Here is a 23,857-nt window from a genome sequence, read left to right as displayed (position 1 = left end):
AAAAGTGAGTAAGGGACGTCAGTCGCGATTGAAACATCAGTATAATCAAAACTGCGGCTATTTGCTGCCAGGAGCAACGTGAGCGAGGCTAGCTTTGGAGATAGAAGCTTCGGCCCGCGTTCCTCGAGCTTTCATGGCACAGGGTTGCCCGACAGCTCGAACGAGCCATTGGGTTCAGCTTTATCGGAAAGGCGGACGGGGGGCGGGGGTTGCCGTCAATTACCTTGCGTAGCGGAGGGCTCAAATATAAGTCACCTCTCTGTGGTAGTTTGGAGTACGTCTCACGGATGATTCAGTATATATTCGGCGCATGGAGACGAATTCTCTTAGTTCTCTCGCGAAACAACCTAAGGCTCACACGCACTGGTATTATTGGGGATTTGAGTCAACTATAGGGGGTGAAATAACGACCTCTAATCCTTGAGCTTTGCTATCGAACAATGACGGACGGACACTCGATGTGGAATTTCTTAAGACAACCTGGGAACGAATTGTTTGCCGAATTTTTACGAGAAACTCGACCTACGGAGGGCGTTGGGCTGGACCGATGCACAACACACCAACTTGTGGCGTACCTGAGTGGCCATATGTAGGTCGGGAGCGACTTTGGAGTCGACGCGCAGGTTGACGTTTATATTCCGGTGGCATTTTTGTCGCAAGCGCCGAGAGCTGACAAGACGGATCCTGAGGCTCACCAGGGGTCGAGCGCGAACCGTCTCTGGTTGGACGGAATTCTGATCTCGGCGCTAAAGAGGTGGCGAGCAACCGCCCGAGCTTTCCAAGATATGAAGCATACACTCGCGACAAGGGGCATTGTATTAAGCTAGCAGTCGGGATCTTTCGTTTTCTGACCCACTGAATGGAACCGGAGATATTTCAGTGGTCGACGAATCGACGCTACACAAGGGGGATCAATGGAGACCAAGTTTCGATCCCTTACCACTCTCGGGAATATCGAGTCTTAATTCCGGGAGGATTTGCCATTGAAGGAAGTAAGGTCGTTTGGATCCCTCAACCGCCTGTTAATTTGTCAATGATATCTACCTCAGACCTACTGATTATTTCCAGGCTCGGACCATGAAAGGGTTTTTGGGGCGCTGGACAGGCTTATGGGAACGCAACCCCGAGCCGACTGTGACGCTGGCCCTCCAGTATTGACTGCTATTGCCGCTGATCCGGTGAGGGGCCAATTTCGTCACCAATTATTTGCTGCCGCCCTTTGACCAGAGGGTCAGATTTTCCTCCCTCAATAGCGTGTCGGACTTCACTCGCCGGGAAAGTCCTCAAAGCGAGGTCTTCATGTTTCATCGCGGACGACAGTGAGAGTAATCAGAAGGGAAGGTGTGATGCTTTTCTCTGCACGTTTATGTGCAAGCTAAGTGCTCGTACGAAACTGCATCTAAAGGGCAGGCTGCTTTGGAAATAACATCAGCAATCCACTGAAAATTACGACTACAGTCCCACGGGTACACTTCATCCAAAAACCCGTCTCCACCGATTCCGCAACTAACATAACATAGGGCATATTAATGGCGTATAATGACGGCATCGCTATAATCTATGAGAAAGAAAGAGCAATTAAACTCTCTGATTTTAAAATAATCACAATAACAGGGTTGCTTCCAGGGAGACGCAGATCGGGCTTTCGCGCTGGCATGGATGATTACTTGGTGAGACTGCTTCAGCTTCGCGATTTGAAACGCACGAGGAGTGTAGCTTGAGAGAAGGTACCTTGGGCCCCTCACTAGACTTGGAGACTATCTCTTACGCAACGAAGAAACCCCATGCCATCCGCGGTTGAATTCAATAATTCCGCCAATATCGTCCGACCACAACGCCGGGATGTCAGTACCCTTACTCTGTGCCAGAGGTATCTATTGTGACGACTGTACCTATCGCACTGCTGAGCTCCGTGATGCAAGCTCGCCCCTGGATTACGCGGCCTGTATGCAATAGCCCTGTGTAAACATATTGAGCTACCCTTGCTCTCGGCGCCTTCCCAGCTGTGACAGACCTTGTGAACTGTGGTCTAGGGCTCTATTTTGGAAAGAACGACAGGTGACGGTCGAGCTGATCATGGGGACTGCTGGGCTGGGTCGTGATACCGGGACGGAGTACAGCTGCACCCCCCCAGAGCTAGCGAAACAACATGAGTATGGAAATATTGAGCTTGGAACCAACACCACCCAAAGCAGGGCTGGCTTCCACAAGTCCGAATCTACCCTCGCGGACGATCTTTCCGCAACTTAACCTAGCTGCTACGGCTCTAGTTTAGGGCAACGCTCGAAGGAAGAAAAAGGAAAGAATGTCGCTTACTTTGCATGACGGTAAGATTACACAATGCAGTGACTCGGAGGCGAAAATGAAAGGCCAGAAGGTCCCGGCCACATGCTCAAATCTATTTGAGTTAGTGATCGGTCCCATGCCAATGAACAAGAAACACATATATACCTGTGTTTCGAGATGGAACCAGGGGGCCCTTAGCTGAGTATAAAGCCTACAAAGCGATCTATAAAGTGCCTTTGGAATCGCGAGTTGAGTACATCTATGAAGCTATACGATTCTGCATATCATAATCATCAAAAAGACAGTTCTAACCAGCTCCCAGTCTATCAGACCACGCATCCTTGCTCCACGGGCCGTGTTACCTCGTTCACTGCCGTTCCACGAGGAACCTCGCTTTGTTCTCAATAGCAATCCTCATCAGCGACTGCATGGTTTCAGAATCAGGATTTTCGAGCGTTAACTTCACCGCTACAGTGTTGGTGGAGCTACCTATGCCCGAAGGAAGGATCAGATCCTCGCAAGATCCCTCAAGCTCGTTGGAGCACTTCCACGGCATCGCGCAGTCTAGTCGGGTATTAGAAGGATAGGCAAGGGTATCGGAGCAGGTAGATCCGGTACCAGAATCTGTAATCATGGGATCGACGAACGTTGAGTCGTTGGTTTGCGGGAATGGGTCCGAGGTTATGAGCTGGGAGGACTCCCATGTCCAGGGATTCGACGAAGATACAGGTGCAACGTCGTACATGGATGGTTGGGCTCCTCCGACTGTTGGGTAGAATTGGTTCCAGAACGGATCTGAGAGTACGTTATGCGGATCTGTGGTTGAAGGCCCGCTTTGGGAACGGCTCTGGAGGGGGGAAGACCACGCCGGTCCCCTTTCATCCCTGTCACTTTCCGGGTCGTCTTCACCCATATCGTCGTCGTCGTCCGAGTCTTCATCGTGGGATGCCCCGTCAGGGGCCGTTGGTGCGCTGACTTGCGTGCCCTGAGCCAGCCTTCGGAGTTTGCGGGAAACAATTGTATATCTGGAATGTCCCATCTATGAGCATTGGGGGAAAAGATCCTCGGGGATAGTGCCTGACGAAAACTGACCGATTCTTGATAGCGTTCTTCGAGCGTTCAGCAAAATACATACCCTGGATCTGTGTCCATTGTCGTCCCACGGCATTAACAGCCTCGATCAACGTGCGATCCTGTTTGTCAGCAACGATTAGCCATCAGGCGTCCATGATATCAGGGAGCAGGCGTCTGCGATTCTCCGCTAACCTCAGTTTCGGTCCACTCGCTGCGATCCAGGTCGGGGTTCAGGGAATGTTGCCAACGTTTCGCGCATTCTGTTCCTCGTCACTGACGGTTAGGACGTGAAAGCAAACTCCCTGTGCTGCCATGCCACTTACGCTCCGCACTGCGTGTTTTCACACCACTGGCCACGATGGTCCATCTACGACTACGAATTAGCCCAGGTTCTAGCGCCATCCCTTCTCTGCCATGGCTCCTTGTTCACCTTGTCCCGTGTTTGGCAATCGCCTTCTTCAATTGTTCGTCCTCTTGCTTAGCCCACGGCCCCTTTCGGAATTCTCCTGCCATTGTGTTGTGCCATCGTTTGCGACAGTCTTTGTTCGTTCGTCCGGGGAGCTTCTCTGCGATGTGACACCAATCTCGCCCGTCTGGGCCTAACGCTAAGTTGATACAGCCCCACGGTTAGAATGACGATTCATTGTGCGGGCAGACTCCGTCCGAGGCACGAAACAGCGCGGGGGCGGGGAATTGAGGGTACAGGAGACTCACGTTGGGATTCCACCTCCCGGCGTAATGTGTCATCTTCTTCGGCCGTCCATTTCTTCGGTAGGCGTGCCATCGTTGGATGCAACTTTTCGTTACTTTTCCCTCCCTTGGCGATTTGCGCTGCTTCTTGGCCGTCTGTTTGGGTCCACCCTTGGCGTTGCTTGTATGCGTTTCCGGCTGCGACGACAGACTTATAAGAGAAAAGAGGGGGGGTGAAGCTTCAGTTGATCGTCCTGGGGGGTTTGTATTTGCACGTCCTCCCTTCTGTTGATCGCTGACTGCCAGAATACTCTGCCGCTTTCTTAATACGAGGGAACAATCGACTTCTTCACGGCTTACCCCTCATGGGTGCAAATTCCCTCCTTTCCGCCTTTGCGATAGCAGCTCGTATTCTTCGACACCTGTGGCGGGCGTCCTGTATGCCTCTTTGACGTGCGACTCTATCGCCCAATGAATGAACCACCAGCAGTCTCCATGCCTTGGCACCCTCTCAACCGCCGCCAGGTCTGGAAAGTGCGAAACGACCGCGATGAGATTTCACCCCTGCGCGACAAGGGTGCTGCAGAAGCTGAAACCAATGAATTCCAAGACGAATCTTGGCTTTCAGCCGTGCCATGTTGCCTCCGCCTGATACGTTGCAGCCGGGCACGGACCGGAGTATGCTGTATATGCATATCGTTCTGGGGCTCCGTGATGCTTTGCCTATGGCCACGGAACACTAAACACGCAGATCTCGAACAGATCGGCGCCTGGGGGGCGCGCTCCTGATTCAACGGAAGCGCGGCGTGGTAGATGGCTATTTCCGCTGGAAAATCCGTCGAATCAGAGCGACGTGGCGGTCTGACTCGATTGCGAAGGATTCGTCGCGCGTTCGGGCGATTCGTCCGTCCGCACATGCTTGAGATTCTCGAAGGGTGAATCAAATTCCAGTCCCTTCCACGGACGCCAATGACTGTTTTTGCCGTTCACTATCGGAGAAATTCTTCACGGCTGATCGACTTCCTCGCTTAGCGGCCGGTTGGTGGTTGTCGATCACCTTCATCCTCCCCCACCCGGAGGAAAGCAGAATCCTCATGAACAATTCGGGTGAGGTGAACGGGAGCCGGGTCAAGTTGCTTCCGAAAATGAAAGAGGCCAATCTGACCGAGATTGTAAATCCTGAGGATTTGCGACAGTCGGATTTGTCGAACCAGGCCTCCTGTTCGCTCGTCAGCGAACCAAACTCAAAAATGCAGGGTCAAGGGTGGCCACGGGCGGGTCTTTCAGTCAGGCATGTTTCATTTCTGTCAAAGTGTTGGCCTCTTTGCCTCAACTAACCTAGGCATGTTGGAAAGGAGGACAAGGCGGGACGAAACGATGCAGCGACTGGATCGTGTGCGCCGAGACCTATGGCCTGTATCTCAATCCCTCAATGGATGAGGCAGGCGAGAACGCGGCAGGCGGATTCCGTGAACCCTGCAAGAACGCGTTGGCTCCTCAGAGATACGAGCCAGAGCCACTTTTATCGAACGATTTTCCTATCTCGGCTCTTGCTCCGCCTCGGGTCGCGTCTCGGCGTACCTGACTGAACCTGGTTCGAGCGGGGCATCAGGAAGGGCCAAAAGTACTCTGGGTCAACCGCGCGTCCACGTTGTCAGATTCCGTTGCGTGAAGCTCGTGAACAATGAGCGTGGGCGACCAGTTTAACCCTTTGTTCGACCAGGTTCGCCATCCCTTGCCCATTCGCCTTTAAACGTGTGGAGGATTCTTGTTGGGAGGTCCTGGCACCTCTCTCCAAAGATTCTGAGCTCTATTTCCCGTTTCAGTCGCGCAATTTGATAAGCCTCCGATTTATTTTTCTGTCCATTGCCGAGGCAGGAGGAACACGCCTCATTTCACATCCATCTCGCATCATCACCGAGCCTGTTACTGCGGTCTGCCCGCTGCCTACTCCGGTCCGGTATGATCTTGAGAAACGCTGACGAGAGGTTCGGTGGCAACAATCTCAAGAGACCGTGGTTCACCATGGGGAATCCTCTTATAAACGTCTCACGACTTGGGAGGGGGTGAGAGCGGGGTTGAGAACAATATTTGCTGTCCATGAACAGGAACCTGCGAATTGAAAGGAAAAAACACAAAAAACCAAAGAAAAAAGAGAGCCAGAAACATCGCGAAACAGATGTCGACGCCGCGAACCATCGCCGACGCCGCTCGGCTCCTCGAGCTGTCTGACCTCATCAGTCGCACAGCCAGGGTCATCATCGACGAGTGGGCCACAGAAACCCCCGCAGAACCAGAGGCTGGCTCGGCATCCAACATCGCGTCCACAACTCTTTTCAATGCCCAGAAGACGCTGCTTTCAGCTTCTGGCCTCTTGACTGAGCTGGTGTCCGACCCGTCGAGCCGTCTGCTCGAGGTCTCGTCCCAGTACAACGAGGCCCGTGCCTTGCATATTGTCGCAGAGCTTCGTGTGCCCGATGTGATCGCAAACACGAAGAGCCAGCAGGCAACCATCGAGGAGCTCAGCGAGGCGACGGGCATTGAGAAACGGAAATTGGGTGCGTCAGCTACCAGGGCCGAGTAAATTAGGATCTTAGGACCAGAGACTAATATTCATGGATCTCAGGTCGACTGATGCGCTGCCTTTGCTCAATCCATGTCTTCCAAGAGGTACGCCCGAATGTGTTTGGGAATAATACGATCTCAGCCGCATTGGTGAACAATGAACCTCTCCGGGCCTACATCATCATGTTGTAAGTTTTGTCTCTGGGCAATCCCCTCCGCTCGTGCCATTGCTAACAACTATGTAGTGCGTTAGACATTTACAGCGCATCTGATTTCCTGCCGAAGACTCTTCTCGACGCGGAGAAGGGACCGTCCTATGATGTGCGGAAGACGGCGTTCCAGGACACAATGGGGACCACACAGACTCGCTGGGAGTGGTTCGAGGAACAAGTTCCTTCTGCACAGCTGAAGAATTATCCATTCGGCGGATATCCCGGACCTTGGGGCCCAACCTTGAACGACAAGATCAAGGGGAAGGAGTCGGACGAACTGGTCGCCCGCCCGGAGCACGCGAACTTCTGTCTGGCCATGTTTGCTGGCGGGTTAGTATTTGGCAGCGCTCATCTTTACGGTAAGATCTCTGTCGCAAGATGGGGTGTGAGCGAGAGGCTGAGAATTCGCAGATTACCCGTGGAAATCCCTCGGGAAGGCGCAGATTGTGGATGTTGGGGGTGGTGTTGGTGAGAAAAACCCTTGACCGACAGCGAGGGCTTGGCGATTGAAGCTGACTGTGTCCAACAGGCGGATTCTGTATCCAGCTTTCCCACCTCTATCCCGAGCTGAATTTCGTGGTGCAAGACCGCGCCCCGGCCTTGAAACAGGCGCAGTCGTCGGTCTGGCCGAAGGAGAATCCCAAGGCACTCGCTGAAGGCCGTGTGTCCTTTGTGACTCACGACTTTTTCAACGACAATCCCGTCAAGGGCGCTGATGTTTACTGGCTCCGATACATCATGCACGATTGGTCCGACGACTACTGTGTGCAAATCCTCTCGGCTATTCGGGGGAGCATGGGCGAGCGATCGCGAATCCTTATCTGCGACCAAGTGATGAACACCACGCTGGGGTGCGAGGAGATTGAATCCGCCCCGAAGCCGCTGCCGGCCAACTACGGCTATTTCACCCGGTACAGCCACCAGCGCGATGTGGCGATGATGGCGCTGATTAACGGGATCGAGCGTACACCGGCGGAGTTCAAGGACATTGCTGGGCGTGCGGGCCTGATTCTCAGGAAGATCTATGACTGCAGGAGCCAGGTGGGACTGGTGGAGTGTGTGTTGCCCGGCTCGCCGTTGCTGGATGAGAGAGTATAGACGTAGCGTGCGAGCAGTACAGAATACACAGATTGCATTACTTGAGAGAACTCCTGTGACTGTAATTGCAGAGCTGTTTCTACAGCGAGTCCGAGGGCTCAGAGACCAACATCTATCTGGGGGCCGTGAGGGACTTGTACTGGAATTTGGCGCTCCACTAAAAGGGTCGACCCCTCGAGTGAAGGGCCTATTCTGGTTAACACCTTTGTAAATCTGCCTGGGAGATTTGGCGCGGGGGGCGGGGGACGTGAGGGCAGTTACAGGCTGTCCAGCCAGGCGTCAGGTGGGATTACAATATGCATTCTATTCCGTAAGAATATGAAGTTCATGCGCAAATAGAGTCCATTCTAGCTTGATCTAAACCCCGAAGTAACATGCATCAAGTCGTCACCCGTCCAGTATGCTCTCGCCCTTGCCCTTTCCCGACATCTTTCCTCAGCTACGCCGCACTCGCATCACTCTCATCCCCCCCGTCCGACGACGCCTTCCCATCCTTCTTCTCCCGCGAAGCAAACTGATCAACCGCGAAATACACCGAGATCAGAATCGCCACGGCCGCCCCAACAAAGCACAGGATATACGCCTTGCCAATATTGCGCACGATGATCTGAATCACGCGCGCACTGAGCGCCTCGTCCAACGCCGCAAGCTCACTCCCCCCGAGCCCGGAGATAACGCGCTGGATCTCGCCGCGCGACCAGGAAGGGAGGACGCGCGCAATCTGGATCGTAGATCGGTTGATGAAGACGGCGTTCGCGATCGCCATGCTGACGGAGGGCGCGGAGAGCTGCGCAAAGGCCATGAAGCCGACGGCTGTGGTGATGTGTTGCGGGTCGACGAGCATCTGGGCGACGGCGAAGGGGAGCTGCAGGTATGCGCCGGCGCCAAAGCCGACGAGGATGCTGAAGCCGTAGACCTGGGCGGTTGGGGTGGTCTCGGTGACGGTGTAGAGGGCGACGGAGCCGGCGAGGACGAAGGCGCCGCCGGCGAGGAACCAGGGGAGCCACTGGGCGTTGTTCTTGGAGACGAGGTGGCCGCTTAGGAGGCAGGAGAAGACGCAGAAGACGACGTAGGGGAGGATGCGGACGCCGGTGGCGAGGGCGGAGTCGCCGTGGACGAACTGGAAGAAGAGCGGGAGGAAGTAGATGGGGATGAAGGTGGCGGTGATTGCGGAGGCCTCGACGAGGGCGACGAGGAGGAGGCGATGGTCGCGGAGGAAGGCGAGGGGGAAGGAGACGTGCTCGCGGGCGACGCCGACGGCGAGGAACTGCTGCATCCAGAAGAGGAGGGTCACGACGCCGGCGACGACGAACAGCGCGATGATCTGCGGGCTGTCCCAGGGGTAGTCGGTGCCGCCGAAGGAGATGGCCATGAGGCCGGCCGTGAAGGTGCCGGTCATGAGGACGAAGCCGAGGAGGTCGACGCCGGCGAGGCGGCGCCAGAAGGACAGGCCCGGGTGGGCATCCTTGCTGGGGACGAGGAAGATGTAGACCGGCACGCAGAGGGCGCCGATGCACAGGTTGATGTAGAAGGCCCAGCGCCAGCCAGCGCTGCTGTCCGTGAAGGCGCCACCCAGGATAGGGCCCAGCACGGTGCCTGCGCCCCAGGTGAGGCCGGGAAGACCGAGATAGAACGGTCGCTCCTTTTCCGTCGTCGTCAGCGAGAGCAGGGCCATGGAGCCCGTGTACATCCCCGCGCCGCCAAAGCCGCAGATGGCTCGGCCGGTGATGAGGGCTGCCATCGACGGCGCAGCGCCGCACACAGTCGACCCGACCTCGAACAGGCCGACGCACGCGAAGTAGAGCCATTTGACGTTGAAGCGACCGTACATCTGGCCCCTGCGCACATTAGCTGAGAATTCGTGAGAATTCGCTACACACTCTCAGAAACCCACCAGAACAGATTACTGCTGGCAGCGCCCAGCAGAAAGGCCACGGAGATCCATGACAGCTGGCCCAGCGAGTCGAAGCGGTCCACGATCGCCGGCTGGATGTTCGCGACAATCGTCTGGTCCAAGCCGTACAGGAACGTCGCGGAGAGAATCGAGCCGACGACCGCGATCCACGCGAGGCCATGCACGTCCCTGGTGTCGGACGGCGGGCTCGCTGGGGGGGCATTGTCACCCTGCTTCTCGGGGTCGGCCATGATTATCGATCTGGGGCAGAAATGACGCGGGAGTCTCTTCTCGAAGGAGGCTGCTTTTTTATGGGATCCTGCAAAGCCGGGGTGCGGACCGGAGTACGCTGCAGATCAAATCTGGCTAATGATACGCCGGTTACAAAGACGCAGTTTTGGGCCTGCGTCGGTGGTACCTTTACACGAGTTCAAAAGACTCGGGAACATTTCAAAGACACCTCTGCTCATTCCTCAATCCTACTTCTATCTTGTCACTGCAGAAAAAACAGTCAAAAACAGGCCCGCCCCAGGACGAAACCTGGAACTCCTCCGGCCCTCGCGGCAAGGTCGCACCCAAGAGGTATGTTCCCATTACACCAAGCGGGCTGAGCTGTTAAGATAGAATAACGTGAATTGAACTTGACCCAACAAAGGGGGGCCCCAGTTCGATTCCCGGCGTGGTGAATTCTGCCCCCTTTTTACCTCCAGCAATCTCGACAAGAGAAACGAGATAAAGGATAACATAGTAACGAGAAATGTAAACTATACTGTTTACACTCTCTCAACGTGCTCCATCACGTCCGAAAAAAGAGCAAGTGGGTCCAGTCATGGATGGCGGCGGGGAACAGCGTGATGTCGAGAATCGACGGGAAGGATCGGTTCGGAATCATCGATGAGGGAGCGCGACCAGCCTTAAATAGTTCATCAGTGAGGGGGCGGAGACATCAAGCGAACTTGTTTGCGGGAGGTCCCGGAAGAATACTCCGGAGGAATGGATCCTTGTCCCGGGTCGCTCCACCAGACCCACACCAATGTGGGTCATTTAGGTCGGGCGGCGGGTGCGCACTAGTCCGATTGAGGGGTAGCACAGAGCGGAACGATTGGGACACGGACAACCAGAAAATATGTTTATCACGTCGGAGATGAAATTAAGCTACTGGGTCTCGGAGGCCGACTCCGAGTATATTGTCCAGATCGCTCTTTTCGACAAAGACAGCTTTTTTTAGGACGGTCGGGGCAAGCCGGACCGGAGTACAGTGATCGGCACCCAACTGGCAGCGCTAGACAGGGGAGTTAGGGCTAATCAGAGGGAGCTTGCCGCTTGCTTCATTTGTGCTGTGCTCGTCGGAGGTTCCCCGGCCTGGGTCTGGATGCTGTCGAAATTAATTTACGTCGCGAAATAACTTTCAGCGCATCGACGCCCTGCTTCAGACATGTGTCTTATCCCCATCTCTGCCGGATCGAGGGCTTACGACGCCCGGTTATGAGCTGCGTCCAGCGTGGATAAGTCTACTGGCCATCATGCTTATGTCGGAGTTGTGACCAAACTCTCCTCCGCAGTGCATGGAGCAACGCTCCAGGTACTCCGGTCCTCGACAGAGGCCGGCTACATCTTCAGCGACCAACGCAAGCGAACGTCCAAGGGACGTTTCCGCCAAAACATCGACAGCATCATGCCAGATTCAGCATCCGTAGGACTCCTCAGCGCCCTTACGGCGTACCTGCCATGGATTGTGGCGGGAGGCCTCGCCCTCCAGCTCATCTCCACCTACGCCAGGCTCCGCCGCATCCCCGGCCCGTTCCTGGCCTCCATCTCGAATATCCCGCGCCTCTCATGGGTCTGGGGCAGACGGGCACACGAGATACACATCGACTTGCACAGGAGATATGGGAAGCTCGTGCGGTTCGGACCGAACATGGTCTCCGTGGGCGATCCGAAGGAGGTCCCTGTGATCTACGGCTTCAGCGGGAAATACAAAAAGGTTCGCCAAGCCAAAGCCAAAGACTAACGTATCTGAGGAGCTGATGAACGTCGATGACAGTCCAAATTCTACCAAGTGATCCTGCCCATGTCCAAGGGCAAGATCCTCCCGGGCCTCTTCGCGACCCAGGACGAGGATATCCACCGCATGCTGAAGAAGCCGATTGCGAGTATCTACTCGATGAGCAATCTCGTCTCGTTTGAGCCCTTCGTCGACGAGACGATCCGGTGTTTCTTCGGGCAGCTGGATACCCGGTTCGCGAACGAGGGGCGACCGCTCGATTTCGGGGTTTGGCTGCAGATGTTTGCGTTTGATGTCGTCGGGGAGATTACCTTCTCGCAGCGTCTGGGGTTTCTCGAGAAGGGGGAGGATATCGATAATATCATGGGGGATATCTGGAAGTATTTCCAATACGTGGCGCCGGTATGTTGCCTCTTCCGTCCTTGTTGCGAGACCTTCGAAGCTGAATGAGAGGAGGTCGGCCAAATGCCGTGGATCGACGAGCTGTGGGTGAAGAACCCGTGGATTTCTCGACTGCGCAAGGCGTCGTGGTCTGCGATGGGCGACTTCGCGACACGGAGACAGAATGAGCGGATGAAGCTGATGAACAGTCCGTCGGGGGAGGCGAAGAACCTGAACGACCGGGACTTCCTGTCTCGGTTTATCGAGGCAATGGCAAAGGACAAGAGTGTACCGCAGTGGTAGGCATTAGGCAGTTAACCCTCCTTCATCCACGGACACGTGCTGATATAGGCAGGGCGCTCCTGGCATGGACCCAGTCGAACATCACAGCTGGCAGCGACACGACTGCAATCATGCTCCGGACAATCTTCTACAACCTGCTCAAGCACCCGGCCACGATGACTCGGCTGATGGATGAAATCCGGACTGCCGCGAAGGCAGACTTGATCTCGCCCATCGTGACCTGGAAGCAGAGCCGGCAGCTGCCGTATCTGGACGCGTGTATCAAAGAAGCTGGACGAATCCATCCGCCATTTGGGCTTCCTCTCGAGAGGATTGTCCCGGAAGGTGGAGTGGAAATCTGTGGCGAGTACTTGCCCGAGGGAACCATCGTCGGGATGAGTGCGTGGGTGGTGCACCGGGACGAGGAGACGTTCGGCGCAGATACCGAGTCGTGGCGGCCAGACCGGTGGCTGGGGAAGGATGAGGCTGCGGTGAAGAAGATGGAGAATAGCTTGCTGACGGTGAGTCTTCCTGATTCTGTGTGAGGATGTGTTGTAACAGTCCTAGTTTGGCCACGGCCATCGGTCGTGCATTGGCAAGAATATCTCTCACCTCGAGATATACAAGCTGGTGCCGACGTTACTTCAAGCATATGAGGTATGTCATCATCTGCATCTCTCTGAACAAGACTAATAGAAGCAGATCGAGCTCCAGCATCCAGGCCGTGAGTGGAGAGTCGAAAACCGGTGGTTTGTGCCGCAGTTTGACTTTAACGTGGTGATGAGAAGACGGGGCGAGTGGCCGTGATGTAGATGTGAAGCTGGTCAAAGATCCGACGCAGGTAATCTCAAGTGATCTCTCAGTGGACACCCCGATCAAAAATCCAGGTCCTCACCCGGCAGCGGTTGTAACGCGGCTTGTAACGCGACTTGTAACGGATCCGCCTGCGGATAAAAGCGATAGCCATCATCCACGTAGCTCGGACGTGCTATACTCTGGTACTCGCCGAGAGTCGACCTGCTCAGCGGGAACCCGCTGTAGCTGAAGTCGACACCGGCAGCGGCGAAGATGCTGTGAACGGGAAAATTCGCGCTTAGCGTCTGATACTTGTCCCAGCGGACTGCTTCCAGGATGGGGAGCTCGGCTCTGGAGACAGCCTCGGCGAGGCCACTGAGGCTCTCCTCTATGCGTGGAATGTCCTCCTCTGTAATTTGTCCCACCAGAGATAGAGAGGTGATGCTCGGTGGGAGGAGCTTGGAGAAGCCCTGGTCTGGAGACGGACGGGAATTCATGTAGACGGGGTGAAACTCGTCGAGAGTCAGGAGGAGGTGTTCAAGTGTGGTGAATTGTTCGAAGCTGCATGCACCCCAGGGCTCAGGGGTGCACTCGGTAAACCCACGCATGCGGAGGTCAAGATGCACTGATTGAAGCGTGTTGCTGTGGCGCTGGAGATGTTTCACTGCGTCCGCCAGGCTGAAATGGATGTTGCCCTTGCGCACCAACGGACGCGGATAGTATTCAGAGAATTTCCGCTCTGGGTTGGATGTGGTTTCGTAGAAAAAAGTCCGTAGGCTCCCACACGATGAAAGGAGTCTTTGGAGGGTTCGCTCGCTGAGCCAACTGAAAGTGAGACGGAGGTTCGTCAGATTCGGCAGTAGGGGAATAAGATCTCTCTCGTCGCTCATCACACCGTAATACTCGTGGAGATTGAGCGTTTCCAAGCCCACAGACAGGCTCAGCAGAGAAAATGCACGGCGGACAGTAGAAACTATGCCAAAAGACCTCCTCACCTCCCGGGCTGTGGCACACAGTTCGAGGTCGAGAGTCTTGATCGGGAGCCTTGAACGCAGCCCGGCGATCGGGGCGACTTGATCATCATCACCCCCCACTTGCAGCGTGCAGTGTCGAAGGTTTGGCAGCTGCGAAATCAGGATCGCAAGCAAGTCGTCCTCGGAAAGGCCTCGCAGACTGTCAGTGCTCAGTGCATCTGCGAGGTCTGAGAGCAGCTCCCGCACTTCGTTCCGGTAATACCGTGTATGCGGTTTCCAGATAGGGTTATCCTCGGACTTCCAAAAATTAACCACTGCTATCTTTTTCGTGCGATGAGTCTCCCACAATAGCGGATGGATGTAGACGCGCTTTACCTGGGACGCCAGGTCCCGTCGGCGTACCACCGTTCGCATGAAGGAGAGGAGTCGGCCTTTCCAGCTAAACCCGTTCGAACGCCAAGATTCACCGCACCCGAGCATAAATCCGCGATATAAAAGGGGTTGAGCAAGGTCGCAGAGGCGCTGGGAGATGAGGCACAGTGAGAGGAGCGGCTGCAGTTGGAGACAGTCCCACGATGGGTCGCTCGGCCCCAGTTCGCGGTCGCGGATTTCCGCTGCGTCTGGGTGCAGGTGAGTGAGGATTAGATGTGTAATTTCTACCGGGAGGCTGACAAGGGCTTCTCGAGCCATCTTGAGGGTGCTGGATGTGACTGACAGCGGAGAACTCGAAAGACGAGGCTGGCTCTTCCAAGGTTGCAGAGGCCAATAGCAAACGACGAGCAGGCCCAGATTAGTCGGAGATGCGCGGGGATTTCAATTCATTTCCTTCTCTGCTGGCGTCGTGGCGGGCGGAGACTGGCCTTTGCAACAGCCAGCCTTGTCTTTCAAGTTCTTGTGCAGGCGGGGGATACTTTTCTTTTTGTCACATCTGTCATCCTCCGGGGGAGCTAAAGCTTCCAGAGGCCTGAGTCCTATTTCTTTCGGGTTTGGACTTCTCCTCAGGTTGGCAACAGTGCATAGCAAGGCGGCACTGACGGGGCTGAGGTATCTTGAGAGCCTCATGGCAGCGTTGGCACTGTGGCTGTACTGAAATGACATTATTTTCTTTTTTTTCCCTGCTCTGTTGTAGCCTCATTCTGCTTTCCTCTTTGCGCAAGGAGCGGTATAAACACCCCCTCATACCACCTTGGTCCGTCTCACGCATTTCCTCCTTGATTTTACCCCATTCCTTTTTTCCATTGAGCATCTAGACGTGAGCTTGTAAATGATAGACCCCATTTCAGCAGCCAGCCTCGCCTACCCGGCCGCACAGGATCTCGTGCGTCTTGCCCAGAAGATGAGACTGGCATACAAGGAGATACGCCACGCAAAGCAGAACCTGGAGGAGACCATTGAGCGAACAGAACGAGTAGCCCAGACGTACGAGCTGTTCAGGGATACGATGAAGCGGGCAAAAAGGATGAAAGAGCTGGCTCCAATGTTTGAAAAGTACCAGGTCCTACTGAGACGAGTCAGAAAGGAACCGCGTCGAATTAAAAACCGTCTCATAAACATCACTGATATCTTCAGGCCCCTGCTCGGGGACACAACGATCCATCCGGTCCAAAAGTTCATCGCCCAGTACGAATGGTACAGACTAAGTAAGAAGGATATCGCCCCTCTCTTCCAGGAGATGGGAGTGTTGGAGGTGTCCATGACGCTGGTAGCGACCCTGGTAAATAGCCAGATGCTGGAACGAACTTACCGAAGAGACAGGAGGACGTCGTCGGCAATCATGGCGCAAATGTACTGTAGGCCGGAATCCACACTTTTTGGCCAATGTCGCCCCCGCTGCTGACCGTGGTGGCTGCAGGAAATACCTCGAAGGAAAGATGATCATCGAATTCAGAGAGCTGCGCAAAGCTAATGAGGAGCTACGGAGCCAGCAACTGGCCACATCTAATCAGAATGTGATGCCGAGGGATTTTGCAATCCAGGTGCTGCAGATGCTGGAAACAGAGAACCCTCGACTGTCCATGAATAAACCGCCTAGCTCCTCAACGCATACGTCTAGACCCTCATCGGCCTCACCACCGCCGGAGCAACCGTCCCCGATCACACCACCCTCATCACCTCCGCTTGGCCGCGGAGGTGATGGGGAAGTGATGACAGAACCCCAGCCTGAGGTGATATCGCGGCGGCCGTCCAAGGTTCGTCAGGCGGGGAGCCGTCAATCACAGCCATCGGTAAGAAAATTCTTATCCTAGCACTAACCGCGTATACTAACCCCCTGGTGGCAGCACCCTCCCTCGCCTTCGCCACCCTCGCTGCCGCAGGCGCCCCAGCTTATTCCAAGGGCAGACGAGGGCGAAAACCAACAAGGCCAAGACAAAATAGATGTTCAAGAAGAACAAGGACTGTGGGTGCCAACGGCTCTTTTCGGGCCCCCAAAACGTGGCCCTCGTCCGGCCCCAGGCCGCATTTCTCCCGAGCCTCTCCACACATCCCGCGACAGACTCGGTGAGCAGGCGGATCGGAGGGCCTCGCGGGATGATTACCGACGCCGGAGGCAGGGGAGGGGCCGAAATGGCAGCCTCATATCGGTATACGGAAATGATGGCGAGGTCACCGCTACTCACCTCACGGGGTTCGCGGGACTGCCACCTGGGTGGGAAAGGGAGAGAAGATCAGATCAGTAAGATATAAGGTTACTATTAGCAGGTCTGTTCGGTTGTAAGTTCTTCACGAATATGTATTTTATGTCGGCCCGTAGCGATAGTTGCTAGGAGAATCTCGGGCCGATGTTGTGGGGATTCTCATATTTCTTTATGGTCAGGGATTTAAAACTGGCGTACCTCCCTGCAATATATTTCATACCCTTTCTTATCTTTAAGCATCTTTATATGTCTACTTTAGACCTTGCTAATACATCATTTCTTGCCCCTTCCACGAAATACTGGCTGTTGCCGACATTTTATTGGCAGAGAAAGGATATCTGTTGTCTTCATACTCCTATCTATGTACACTCTAGCCCTCTGGAAACGAATCCCTCAGCCCAGCAATCATCGAATCATCTATTGATCGTACTCGACGATGAAGTCAGTCACATCGTTGAGCAGCTTGCGGCCAGTGCGGTGCAGGAGGATATTGTGGCCGGTGTTAGGGTAGAGGATTGGGCGATGGTCCACGGCAGCGGGGAACTTGTTGTACACCTCGAGATGGTGGTCTCCACAGGTAATACCGCAGAAGGTAACATCGTCTGTTCATGTTAGCTACGCCGTGATCCAAAATATCGGTTCACCGATTTGGGTGCGGGAAGGGAGAGCGTACTATTCCCAAGAGCCAAAAAGACAGGCCCCTTATAGTTGGGGGCCTCCTTCGCATGGAACATGAAGCTCACAGCCTCGCCCACAGTATCAGCATCCAGATCGTTCCAATCCGGGATCTCAACGCCGTGGTCAAAGTCCCCATACAGATGCGAGAACTGGCGCGTCTCCAGGGTCGGCATGGTCGTGTACAGATCCGGCATGAACCCCCAGCGCTGCGGGTCGATCTTGTTCGCCTCGGCACGCAGCATCATCAGCAGGGCCGGGTAGATGTAGTCAGTGTACCAGGACAGACCGAGGAGGACGAGCTGGTCGGCCGCGTTGGGGTACTGCGTGGCAAGGGAGTTGCCGACTGCGGCGCCGATAGAGAAGCCGACGTAGACTACGCGCTTCCAGCGGTGGCCGTCGAAGTCGCCGGCCTTGAGGGCCTTGATGAATTGGCGGGCTGTCTCGACGTGCGCCTGCGTCTGGACTTCGTGCATTGCGTCGGGGCGCGAGCTGTTTCCGGCGCCTGTTCCAGTCAGTCTCGGGCAGCTACAACAGCAGACAGTAGTACGGCGACTTACCGATAAGGTCAAAAGCTAGAGTCGCATATCCAGCCTCATTCATGTGCTTCGTCCAGCTGTAGCGCTCGGGCTGGTACGCAAAGTCCCACATGTGCTTGGTGTAGGTGGCGCCGTGGGCGAGCAGCTGGATGGTGTCGGACTTTGGGCCGCCCTTGGGGATGCAGGTGCGCGTGGAGACATTGTAGGTGCCGCTGATGAGAATCTCCTTGCGGGTGAGGGCGTAGAAGACCTCGTGGCCGTAGCTGTCGAGGGTGAAGTTCTGCGAGGAGGTCTTCTCGAGATGCACGGGGACGAGTCGCTCGGTGCAAGTTGCGCCCCATTCGGTGGTGGTGACGGCGCCTGGAGTAGTGAGTCAGAGAGCTGAGCTGCCGAAGAACAGGAGATGATGCGATTGACATGGGGTAAGGGGTGTGTACCATGGGGAGTGTGCGGCAGAGCAGCGGCCCCTGTCCAGGCCAAGGGCAGCAGGGCCAATCCAAGCGACAATCCGGCCAACATTCTGCAGGCTTACTTTCGTCTGATGTTGAGAATCTGTAGGAATTCACAGTCAACCTCTGTTCTCTGAAGTTTCCCAATGTCTAATTCATTGTGGCCGTGAGAGTCGAGATATCTTATAGTTGCGATTCTACTTACCCCTTTCTCGTCACCGTTCCCTTGACAATTGAAGCTTTAATGGGCCGGAGTATACGAGTCTCAACATTTTCTGCATTCCACAGCCAAGCAACAGGCAAGCTTTTCCCGAGACTTCTGCGGGTGGACCCTGGAAGGAATGCGTCTCGCGTGGAAACGGGCCAGGGTGACCGGGCGTCTCTGTTGGCCAGAACGAAGTCGGTTAAATTCTCCGACCTCCTGAGGAGGGGACACAGTATACTGGGGTTCAGAAAAAACAGGAAGGTTTCCAAGCCCCCGGCCTGTTCTGAACCCCGGTCTGCTGGATGCCCTCCATGCCCTGATCATTTCCAAGGCATATGCACATGTATTACTCAGCTTATGCAATACATAAATTGAAAGTAGGGCTTGTTAATGCCAAGTTTCTGTATCGACTTCTTCAAATTCTCTATCAGCCATGGCTGTGCATAAAAAGGTGACTTGGGCTTCGAAAATTTGCGAAATCAACAAGCTGAGTGGGGGTCAGAGAAAAATTCTCTTTGTTCTCCGCTCACCTCCTTTCTGAACCCCGGTCTGCTGGATGCCCCTCCAACACTCTCTCTCCCGCGTACTCCGGTCCACGCCTCCACAGTGAGTTTAACTAATTCCCCCTTCCGTTCCATTGCCCCGTATCCGAGCGTTCATCATAACGTTATCCATCATACTCCCTTTGAAAATGTCCACCAAAGTCTGGTTCATCACAGGTTGCTCGTCGGGGTTCGGGAAATGTATCGCCGAAGCGGCCCTGCGCCGGGGCGACGTGGTCATTGCAACGGCGCGTCAGGTCGCCGCTCTCGCTGATCTGGGGCGCGAAGGTGCTCTCACGTACCAGTTAGACGTGACCTGGCCCGACGAGAAGTTGAATGCCGTGGTGTCTGATGCACTCGCGAAGACGGGGCGCATCGACGTCCTCGTCAACAACGCGGGCTATATCCTGACCGGCGGCATCGAGGAGGTTAGGTGCGTCTCCAAACACTGAAACAACAGCAAACCCACTGTCGGGAGTACTAAATTGAGACGTCGCAGCGCGCAAGAAGTCTCCCACCAGTACGAAACAAACGTCATCGGACAGCTCAACGTCGCCCGCGCAATCCTCCCACACATGCGCCAAGCGCGTGCAGGCGTAATCTGCAACCTCGCCTCCATCGGGAGCTGGCGCGGCGTTGCGGGCGCCGGAATCTACTGCAGCTCCAAGGCCGCGTGCTCGATCAACTCGGAGGCCCTGCGCGGCGAGGTCGCGCATCTGGGGATCGAGGTCGTAGCCGTTGAGCCGGGCTACTTCCGGACGAATTTCCTGACGGACTCGAATCGGAAGCGGGCGCAGCGACGCATCGAGGATATTGCGGGGCCTGTCGAGGACGCTGTGTCGGCGTTGGATGCGAAGAATTGCAAGCAGCCTGGGAACCCGGTGCTCGGGGCGCAGTTGCTGGTTGAGGCGTTGACGAAGACCGGTCGGTGTGAGGGGAGGAGTCTGCCTGCGAGACTGGCGCTGGGGAATGATGCAGTTCACTTCATTCCGTCGATTATGGATGGTATTCGCAAGGATATCGAGGAGTGGAAGGAGTTGACTGGGAGTACGGATTTCGAGTAGCTCAGCTGTCTATACAACTGTACGGCGAATCGGTTGTCTTCTATTTCTGCTCCTCGTAGAACTCCCCAATGGACTTTCTATCATACTTTATGACTGTATCATCTACAAAGCGCCCTGCTCCTTCCATGACCGCAGGTACTTCCTCAAGACCTCCACGCCAACACCACCACAAGACCTAAGCGTGCGAGAGACACCCCTGGACACATCGGTCCGCAGTACAATCGGCCCACTCGCAAGAGCTTCGAAGTCGTGGGCGAAGAAGTCCTCAAGACTCGTAACAAGACCCGTCTGACGAGCACGCTGAATCCACTCCTCGAATGGAACCACGGATAAGCCCAGCTCCAACCGAAGGGCACTCAGTAAATCAGCCCATGGCTGTCGAATGGGATTTTCGACGTGGTAGAACCGTTCCCGGCTGTGGGAGAGCGCAATTTCGGAGACGGCGCGCGCGGCCGTGTCCATGGGGAGCCAGGAGTACGTCTGTAGTCAAGTCAGTTCGCTGCAAGTATCCACCGGTTGGCGCAGCCTGGGGGGGTAACTTACTCCGGTGAGATGCGGGAGAGCCCCGATTTTGGCAGACGTCGAGACCAGAGTAGGCAGATGCTCCGTCTTCGTCCAGAACCCGGACCGGTTTGACCCGGTGAGCTGGCCCAGTCGCACAACCAGTGGTTGGAATGAGCCTGCAGAAAGCTGTGCCGCGTCACCCAGGAGCCCTTCGCAGACCCATTTGGCTTTCGCGTATCCCATGTCTACCGTCCAGGTTGGGTCTGCCATTTGGTGTTCGGGGACCTGGTCTCCTCCTGGGTACCGACCTGTCACGGCGATGGAAGAGGTGAAGAGGAGCCGCGGGACGACGTGTGGTCGGAGAGCGTGAATATCCTTGCTTAGCTGGATAAGGTTGATGAGGGACTGGATGGGCGCCTTGAACGAGGAGAGCTGCCGCTTGAAGTCCATCGGCCAGGCATTGTGGATGACATGCGTCACGGTCGACGTGAGGCTGGTGTATACCTCGAATGGGAGACCCAGATGGCGGTCGTGCGTCTTGCTTTCGAAGAGAATCGCCTTGTCCCTCCAGGAAGGTGGGAGCTGTACCCCCTTGTCAGCGCAGACTTTCTCCTGTCGACTCCATGCGTCAACACCTGGCTGAGGGCGGTTTACGCAGATGACGCTCTGGACGTGAGGATTGCGGCACAAGATGTCCAGGATGTGTGCTCCCAGCGTACCAGTCGATCCAGTGAGCAAGACAACCTCCGTCCCCGTGCGTTGGACACTTCTCAGTGCTTCTCGCAACATCTCCTGCATCTCGACTACCCCTCCAGATCCGGTATTCGAGGCACGCCCACCAGCCATGGCGGCCAGTAGGGATGATATAGTCGGGTGCTGGTAAATGAAGTCCGGACGCACTTGGTCCGGAAGGCCGGGAAACGAGCCCTTATTCGGGAGGGAGTTGAGCTGCCTGGACAGACGAGTAGCCTCGAGAGAGTCCATGCCGAGCTCGAAGAAATCCGCCTCATCGCCGATCGTCGTCTGAATCCGGTCTCCCAAGCTGGACTGAATCAAGGCACGCAAGCTGGGGAGCAGATTCTCAGGGTCGAGATTAACAACCGTCTTCCCGAGCGACTGATACGCCGCTTCGATCTCCTCAGCGAAAACACGGGAGACTTCATTCCGCATGACGGATCCCTTGTCCGAGCGTGGAATGGACTTGCCCTCCGAGACCAGCACGACGGCATCGCGGGATGGGACCCGGGCGTGTCGATCGACGCGATGATTCACCTCGTCAACCCAAGTCCAGACCTGGTCAATGAACCCCTGGTATTCGCCTGGAGACACGGGCTGGCGTGTCTCAATAAGCACACCGACTGTTTCACGGTGCTCGCCGAAGACCACAGCGGTCTTGATGACACTCTTCGCATTCAGCGTCTCCTCCAACAGCTGCGGAAGAACCTTCTCGCCCGTCGCCAGAACAATAACATCGTCCTTCCTGCCTAAGATCTTGACCTCGACGTCATCAACGGCAGCCGGATTCCTCTCCAACAGATCCTGAACCTCGAATGCCCGGCCCCAGCCAAACGGATACCCAACCAGCTTGCAGTGCAAGGGGTTGTCCGAGTCGACGCTCCTAACCTGTAACCCGAGGTCACTTCTCAGGCGCAGATAGTGCCAGTCGTAGCTTGTGTCTGGGACAAAAATGTGGGCGATTGCTCCGATCTCCGTCGCTCCGTAGTGGTTTAACAGAGATACGCCGTGGCTATGCAGTTGTTCGCCGATCTCGGGTTTGATGGCGCCACCACCCACAGCGACAAAGTCGAGTGTCTTCAAGATGTCGATGGCAGATGACCCTGAGAAAGAGGCCACTTCTTCGATTATGGATGGGACGGTCATTAGAGACTGGGCGTTGGTGGATTCGAGGAGTTGGATCATCGAGGTGGCGGAGGGGATGGTCGAAGGAGAAGGGAAGCAACATGGCTTTCCGACAGACAGGCTGAGACAAGGTGCGAGGAGGCCAAAGCCCTGAGTGTGTTAATCACATTACATATTGGGGAAGGAAGGGTGAATACGTGGTACAGCGGTAGTGTCGAGACATTCACTCGTCCGACAGCCTCCTCCGGCTGCAGACGGTGGCAGGCAGCGTAGCCGAGGACGTATCGATGAGTGAGGAATATAGGCTTCGGCAGCCCAGTGGTGCCAGAAGAATGTAAAATAAGTGAGCCTGGCTCGTCTTTCTGTGAGGGAACGCCAGGGAAGCGCTGGGTTGCGTATTCGATGGAGGGCGAGGTGAGGAATTCTGAAAACGGAGCGACGCTCACAACTTCGGTCGGGCTGTCCAGCACTGCCTGAGATGCCTGAGATGACGTTCTTTTGGAGGACAAAACTGCAGCGGCACCGGTCTTGGTGATGAGGTGGCTGATTGCGGCCGGCCCTAGTCGAGCGGACAGGAGAAGGACAGGGATCTCGAGGGACAGGAGGGCAGAGAGGTAGATGAAGAGTCCTAGATCACTTTCCATAAACACTCCAACAGGTTTTGTGCTATCCAAGACTGTACAGTTAGCAGACAGCCATTCCCTACAAGCAAGGACCGCATGGTATAGGCTTCGAAAGGTTACTCGTTCAAGCTGTCGCTGGTTGTTCACCTTGACTTCCTGGATGGCGAACAAGTAGTCAGGATTGTGATCGGCGTTGAACTGGATGAGATCCGGCAAGGAGTGAACACCATCGGCACTGAGCCCCTCATCCAAGCGTAGAGCTGCACGGTTGAAGCTGCTGTCGGGGTTTGAAGCGGCTGCCAGGGGTGCAATATCGATACTTGGGGCCATGGCGGCGAACGTGTCCCACAGATCTATGATTTGAACAAACCGTTTAATCAGGCGGCCATGGCGTCGTATATGACCTGCTCACTACTCTTCATATGGTGCATAATACCACATGTCGTGTCCTGGCACTGTCGCCGACAGTCTGGCCGTGGGGCAAATGGAGCGGAGTACATGACA

The 23,857-nt window shown here is 55.5% G+C and overlaps 10 protein-coding genes across 10 annotated transcripts; 5 read left to right on the top strand and 5 right to left on the bottom strand.

Annotated features, from left to right (window-relative positions):
* Positions 1-2,650: 2,650 nt before the first annotated feature.
* BJX67DRAFT_32266 (Homeodomain-like protein) lies at positions 2,651-4,303 on the bottom strand. Its single transcript, XM_071027359.1, has 7 exons — positions 4,075-4,303; positions 3,791-3,959; positions 3,684-3,727; positions 3,553-3,620; positions 3,379-3,479; positions 2,934-3,311; positions 2,651-2,850 (listed from the first exon to the last, which is right to left on the bottom strand). The coding sequence occupies exons 1-7, from the start codon at positions 4,142-4,144 to the stop codon at positions 2,814-2,816; spliced, it is 867 nt and encodes a 288-aa protein (XP_070888066.1). The 5' UTR covers positions 4,145-4,303; the 3' UTR covers positions 2,651-2,813.
* A 1,295-nt stretch (positions 4,304-5,598) lies between these two features.
* On the top strand, positions 5,599-8,247 carry tpcA (O-methyltransferase tpcA). Its single transcript, XM_071027346.1, has 5 exons — positions 5,599-6,608; positions 6,677-6,803; positions 6,861-7,186; positions 7,239-7,295; positions 7,357-8,247. The coding sequence occupies exons 1-5, from the start codon at positions 6,230-6,232 to the stop codon at positions 7,923-7,925; spliced, it is 1,458 nt and encodes a 485-aa protein (XP_070888065.1). The 5' UTR covers positions 5,599-6,229; the 3' UTR covers positions 7,926-8,247.
* On the bottom strand, positions 8,211-10,344 carry BJX67DRAFT_348720 (major facilitator superfamily-domain-containing protein). Its single transcript, XM_071028680.1, has one exon. It carries the CDS (start codon positions 9,754-9,756, stop codon positions 8,365-8,367), a length of 1,392 nt encoding a protein of 463 aa, XP_070888064.1. The 5' UTR covers positions 9,757-10,344; the 3' UTR covers positions 8,211-8,364.
* BJX67DRAFT_32136 (uncharacterized protein) lies at positions 9,878-10,541 on the top strand. Its single transcript, XM_071027338.1, has one exon. The coding sequence runs from the start codon at positions 9,999-10,001 to the stop codon at positions 10,428-10,430; it is 432 nt and encodes a 143-aa protein (XP_070888063.1). The 5' UTR covers positions 9,878-9,998; the 3' UTR covers positions 10,431-10,541.
* Positions 10,542-11,494: 953 nt separating this feature from the next.
* Positions 11,495-13,294, top strand: BJX67DRAFT_371053 (cytochrome P450; the record flags this gene model as incomplete). The annotated part of the gene is made up of 7 exons (XM_071031019.1): positions 11,495-11,512; positions 11,579-11,803; positions 11,864-12,226; positions 12,281-12,504; positions 12,561-13,008; positions 13,055-13,144; positions 13,190-13,294. 7 exons carry the CDS (start codon positions 11,495-11,497, stop codon positions 13,292-13,294), a joined length of 1,473 nt encoding a protein of 490 aa, XP_070888062.1.
* Positions 13,295-13,362: 68 nt separating this feature from the next.
* On the bottom strand, positions 13,363-14,946 carry BJX67DRAFT_379561 (uncharacterized protein; the record flags this gene model as incomplete). The annotated part of the gene is made up of 1 exon (XM_071032604.1): positions 13,363-14,946. One exon carries the CDS (start codon positions 14,944-14,946, stop codon positions 13,363-13,365), a length of 1,584 nt encoding a protein of 527 aa, XP_070888061.1.
* A 574-nt stretch (positions 14,947-15,520) lies between these two features.
* BJX67DRAFT_379560 (uncharacterized protein) lies at positions 15,521-16,934 on the top strand (the record flags this gene model as incomplete). Its single annotated transcript, XM_071032603.1, has 4 exons — positions 15,521-15,958; positions 16,012-16,046; positions 16,109-16,481; positions 16,536-16,934. The coding sequence occupies 4 exons, from the start codon at positions 15,521-15,523 to the stop codon at positions 16,932-16,934; spliced, it is 1,245 nt and encodes a 414-aa protein (XP_070888060.1).
* Positions 16,935-17,125: 191 nt separating this feature from the next.
* Positions 17,126-18,918, bottom strand: BJX67DRAFT_32112 (alpha/beta hydrolase). Its single transcript, XM_071027333.1, has 5 exons — positions 18,761-18,918; positions 18,544-18,658; positions 18,128-18,466; positions 17,566-18,072; positions 17,126-17,494 (listed from the first exon to the last, which is right to left on the bottom strand). Exons 2-5 carry the CDS (start codon positions 18,623-18,625, stop codon positions 17,310-17,312), a joined length of 1,113 nt encoding a protein of 370 aa, XP_070888059.1. The 5' UTR covers positions 18,626-18,658; positions 18,761-18,918; the 3' UTR covers positions 17,126-17,309.
* A 533-nt stretch (positions 18,919-19,451) lies between these two features.
* BJX67DRAFT_371051 (uncharacterized protein) lies at positions 19,452-20,366 on the top strand (the record flags this gene model as incomplete). Its single annotated transcript, XM_071031018.1, has 2 exons — positions 19,452-19,735; positions 19,802-20,366. The coding sequence occupies 2 exons, from the start codon at positions 19,452-19,454 to the stop codon at positions 20,364-20,366; spliced, it is 849 nt and encodes a 282-aa protein (XP_070888058.1).
* Positions 20,367-20,417: 51 nt separating this feature from the next.
* BJX67DRAFT_387180 (uncharacterized protein) lies at positions 20,418-23,683 on the bottom strand (the record flags this gene model as incomplete). The annotated part of the gene is made up of 3 exons (XM_071034190.1): positions 20,418-20,846; positions 20,910-22,880; positions 22,928-23,683. 3 exons carry the CDS (start codon positions 23,681-23,683, stop codon positions 20,469-20,471), a joined length of 3,105 nt encoding a protein of 1,034 aa, XP_070888057.1. The 3' UTR covers positions 20,418-20,468.
* Between the last annotated feature and the right edge of the window lie 174 nt (positions 23,684-23,857).

Source organism: Aspergillus lucknowensis (genome assembly GCF_044049455.1).
Source record: "Aspergillus lucknowensis strain CBS 449.75 chromosome Unknown BJX67scaffold_11, whole genome shotgun sequence".
NCBI classification, from domain to species: Eukaryota; Fungi; Ascomycota; class Eurotiomycetes; order Eurotiales; family Aspergillaceae; genus Aspergillus; species Aspergillus lucknowensis.
The sequence above is the reverse complement of the archived record's forward strand: the minus strand, read 5'-3'. Positions and strand labels throughout refer to the sequence as shown.

Excerpts from the sequence above, each read along its gene's own strand:
- BJX67DRAFT_32266 (XM_071027359.1), bottom strand. The coding sequence starts at position 4,144 with ATGGCACGCCTACCGAAGAAATGGACGGCCGAAGAAGATGACACATTA. Across the intron at positions 3,312-3,378 it reads AAGAACGCTATCAAGAATCG|ATATACAATTGTTTCCCGCA; the intron begins GTCAGTTTTCGT and ends GGGACATTCCAG. Across the intron at positions 2,851-2,933 it reads CCGCAAACCAACGACTCAAC|ACTGCGCGATGCCGTGGAAG; the intron begins GTTCGTCGATCC and ends ATACCCGACTAG.
- tpcA (XM_071027346.1), top strand. The coding sequence starts at position 6,230 with ATGTCGACGCCGCGAACCATCGCCGACGCCGCTCGGCTCCTCGAGCTG. Across the intron at positions 6,804-6,860 it reads CGGGCCTACATCATCATGTT|TGCGTTAGACATTTACAGCG; the intron begins GTAAGTTTTGTC and ends ACAACTATGTAG. Across the intron at positions 7,187-7,238 it reads TGGCAGCGCTCATCTTTACG|ATTACCCGTGGAAATCCCTC; the intron begins GTAAGATCTCTG and ends GAGAATTCGCAG.
- BJX67DRAFT_348720 (XM_071028680.1), bottom strand. The coding sequence starts at position 9,756 with ATGTACGGTCGCTTCAACGTCAAATGGCTCTACTTCGCGTGCGTCGGC.
- BJX67DRAFT_32136 (XM_071027338.1), top strand. The coding sequence starts at position 9,999 with ATGCACGTCCCTGGTGTCGGACGGCGGGCTCGCTGGGGGGGCATTGTC.
- BJX67DRAFT_32112 (XM_071027333.1), bottom strand. The coding sequence starts at position 18,625 with ATGTTGGCCGGATTGTCGCTTGGATTGGCCCTGCTGCCCTTGGCCTGG. Across the intron at positions 18,467-18,543 it reads TCTGCCGCACACTCCCCATG|GCGCCGTCACCACCACCGAA; the intron begins GTACACACCCCT and ends TCACTACTCCAG. Across the intron at positions 17,495-17,565 it reads CTTTTTGGCTCTTGGGAATA|ACGATGTTACCTTCTGCGGT; the intron begins GTACGCTCTCCC and ends TAACATGAACAG.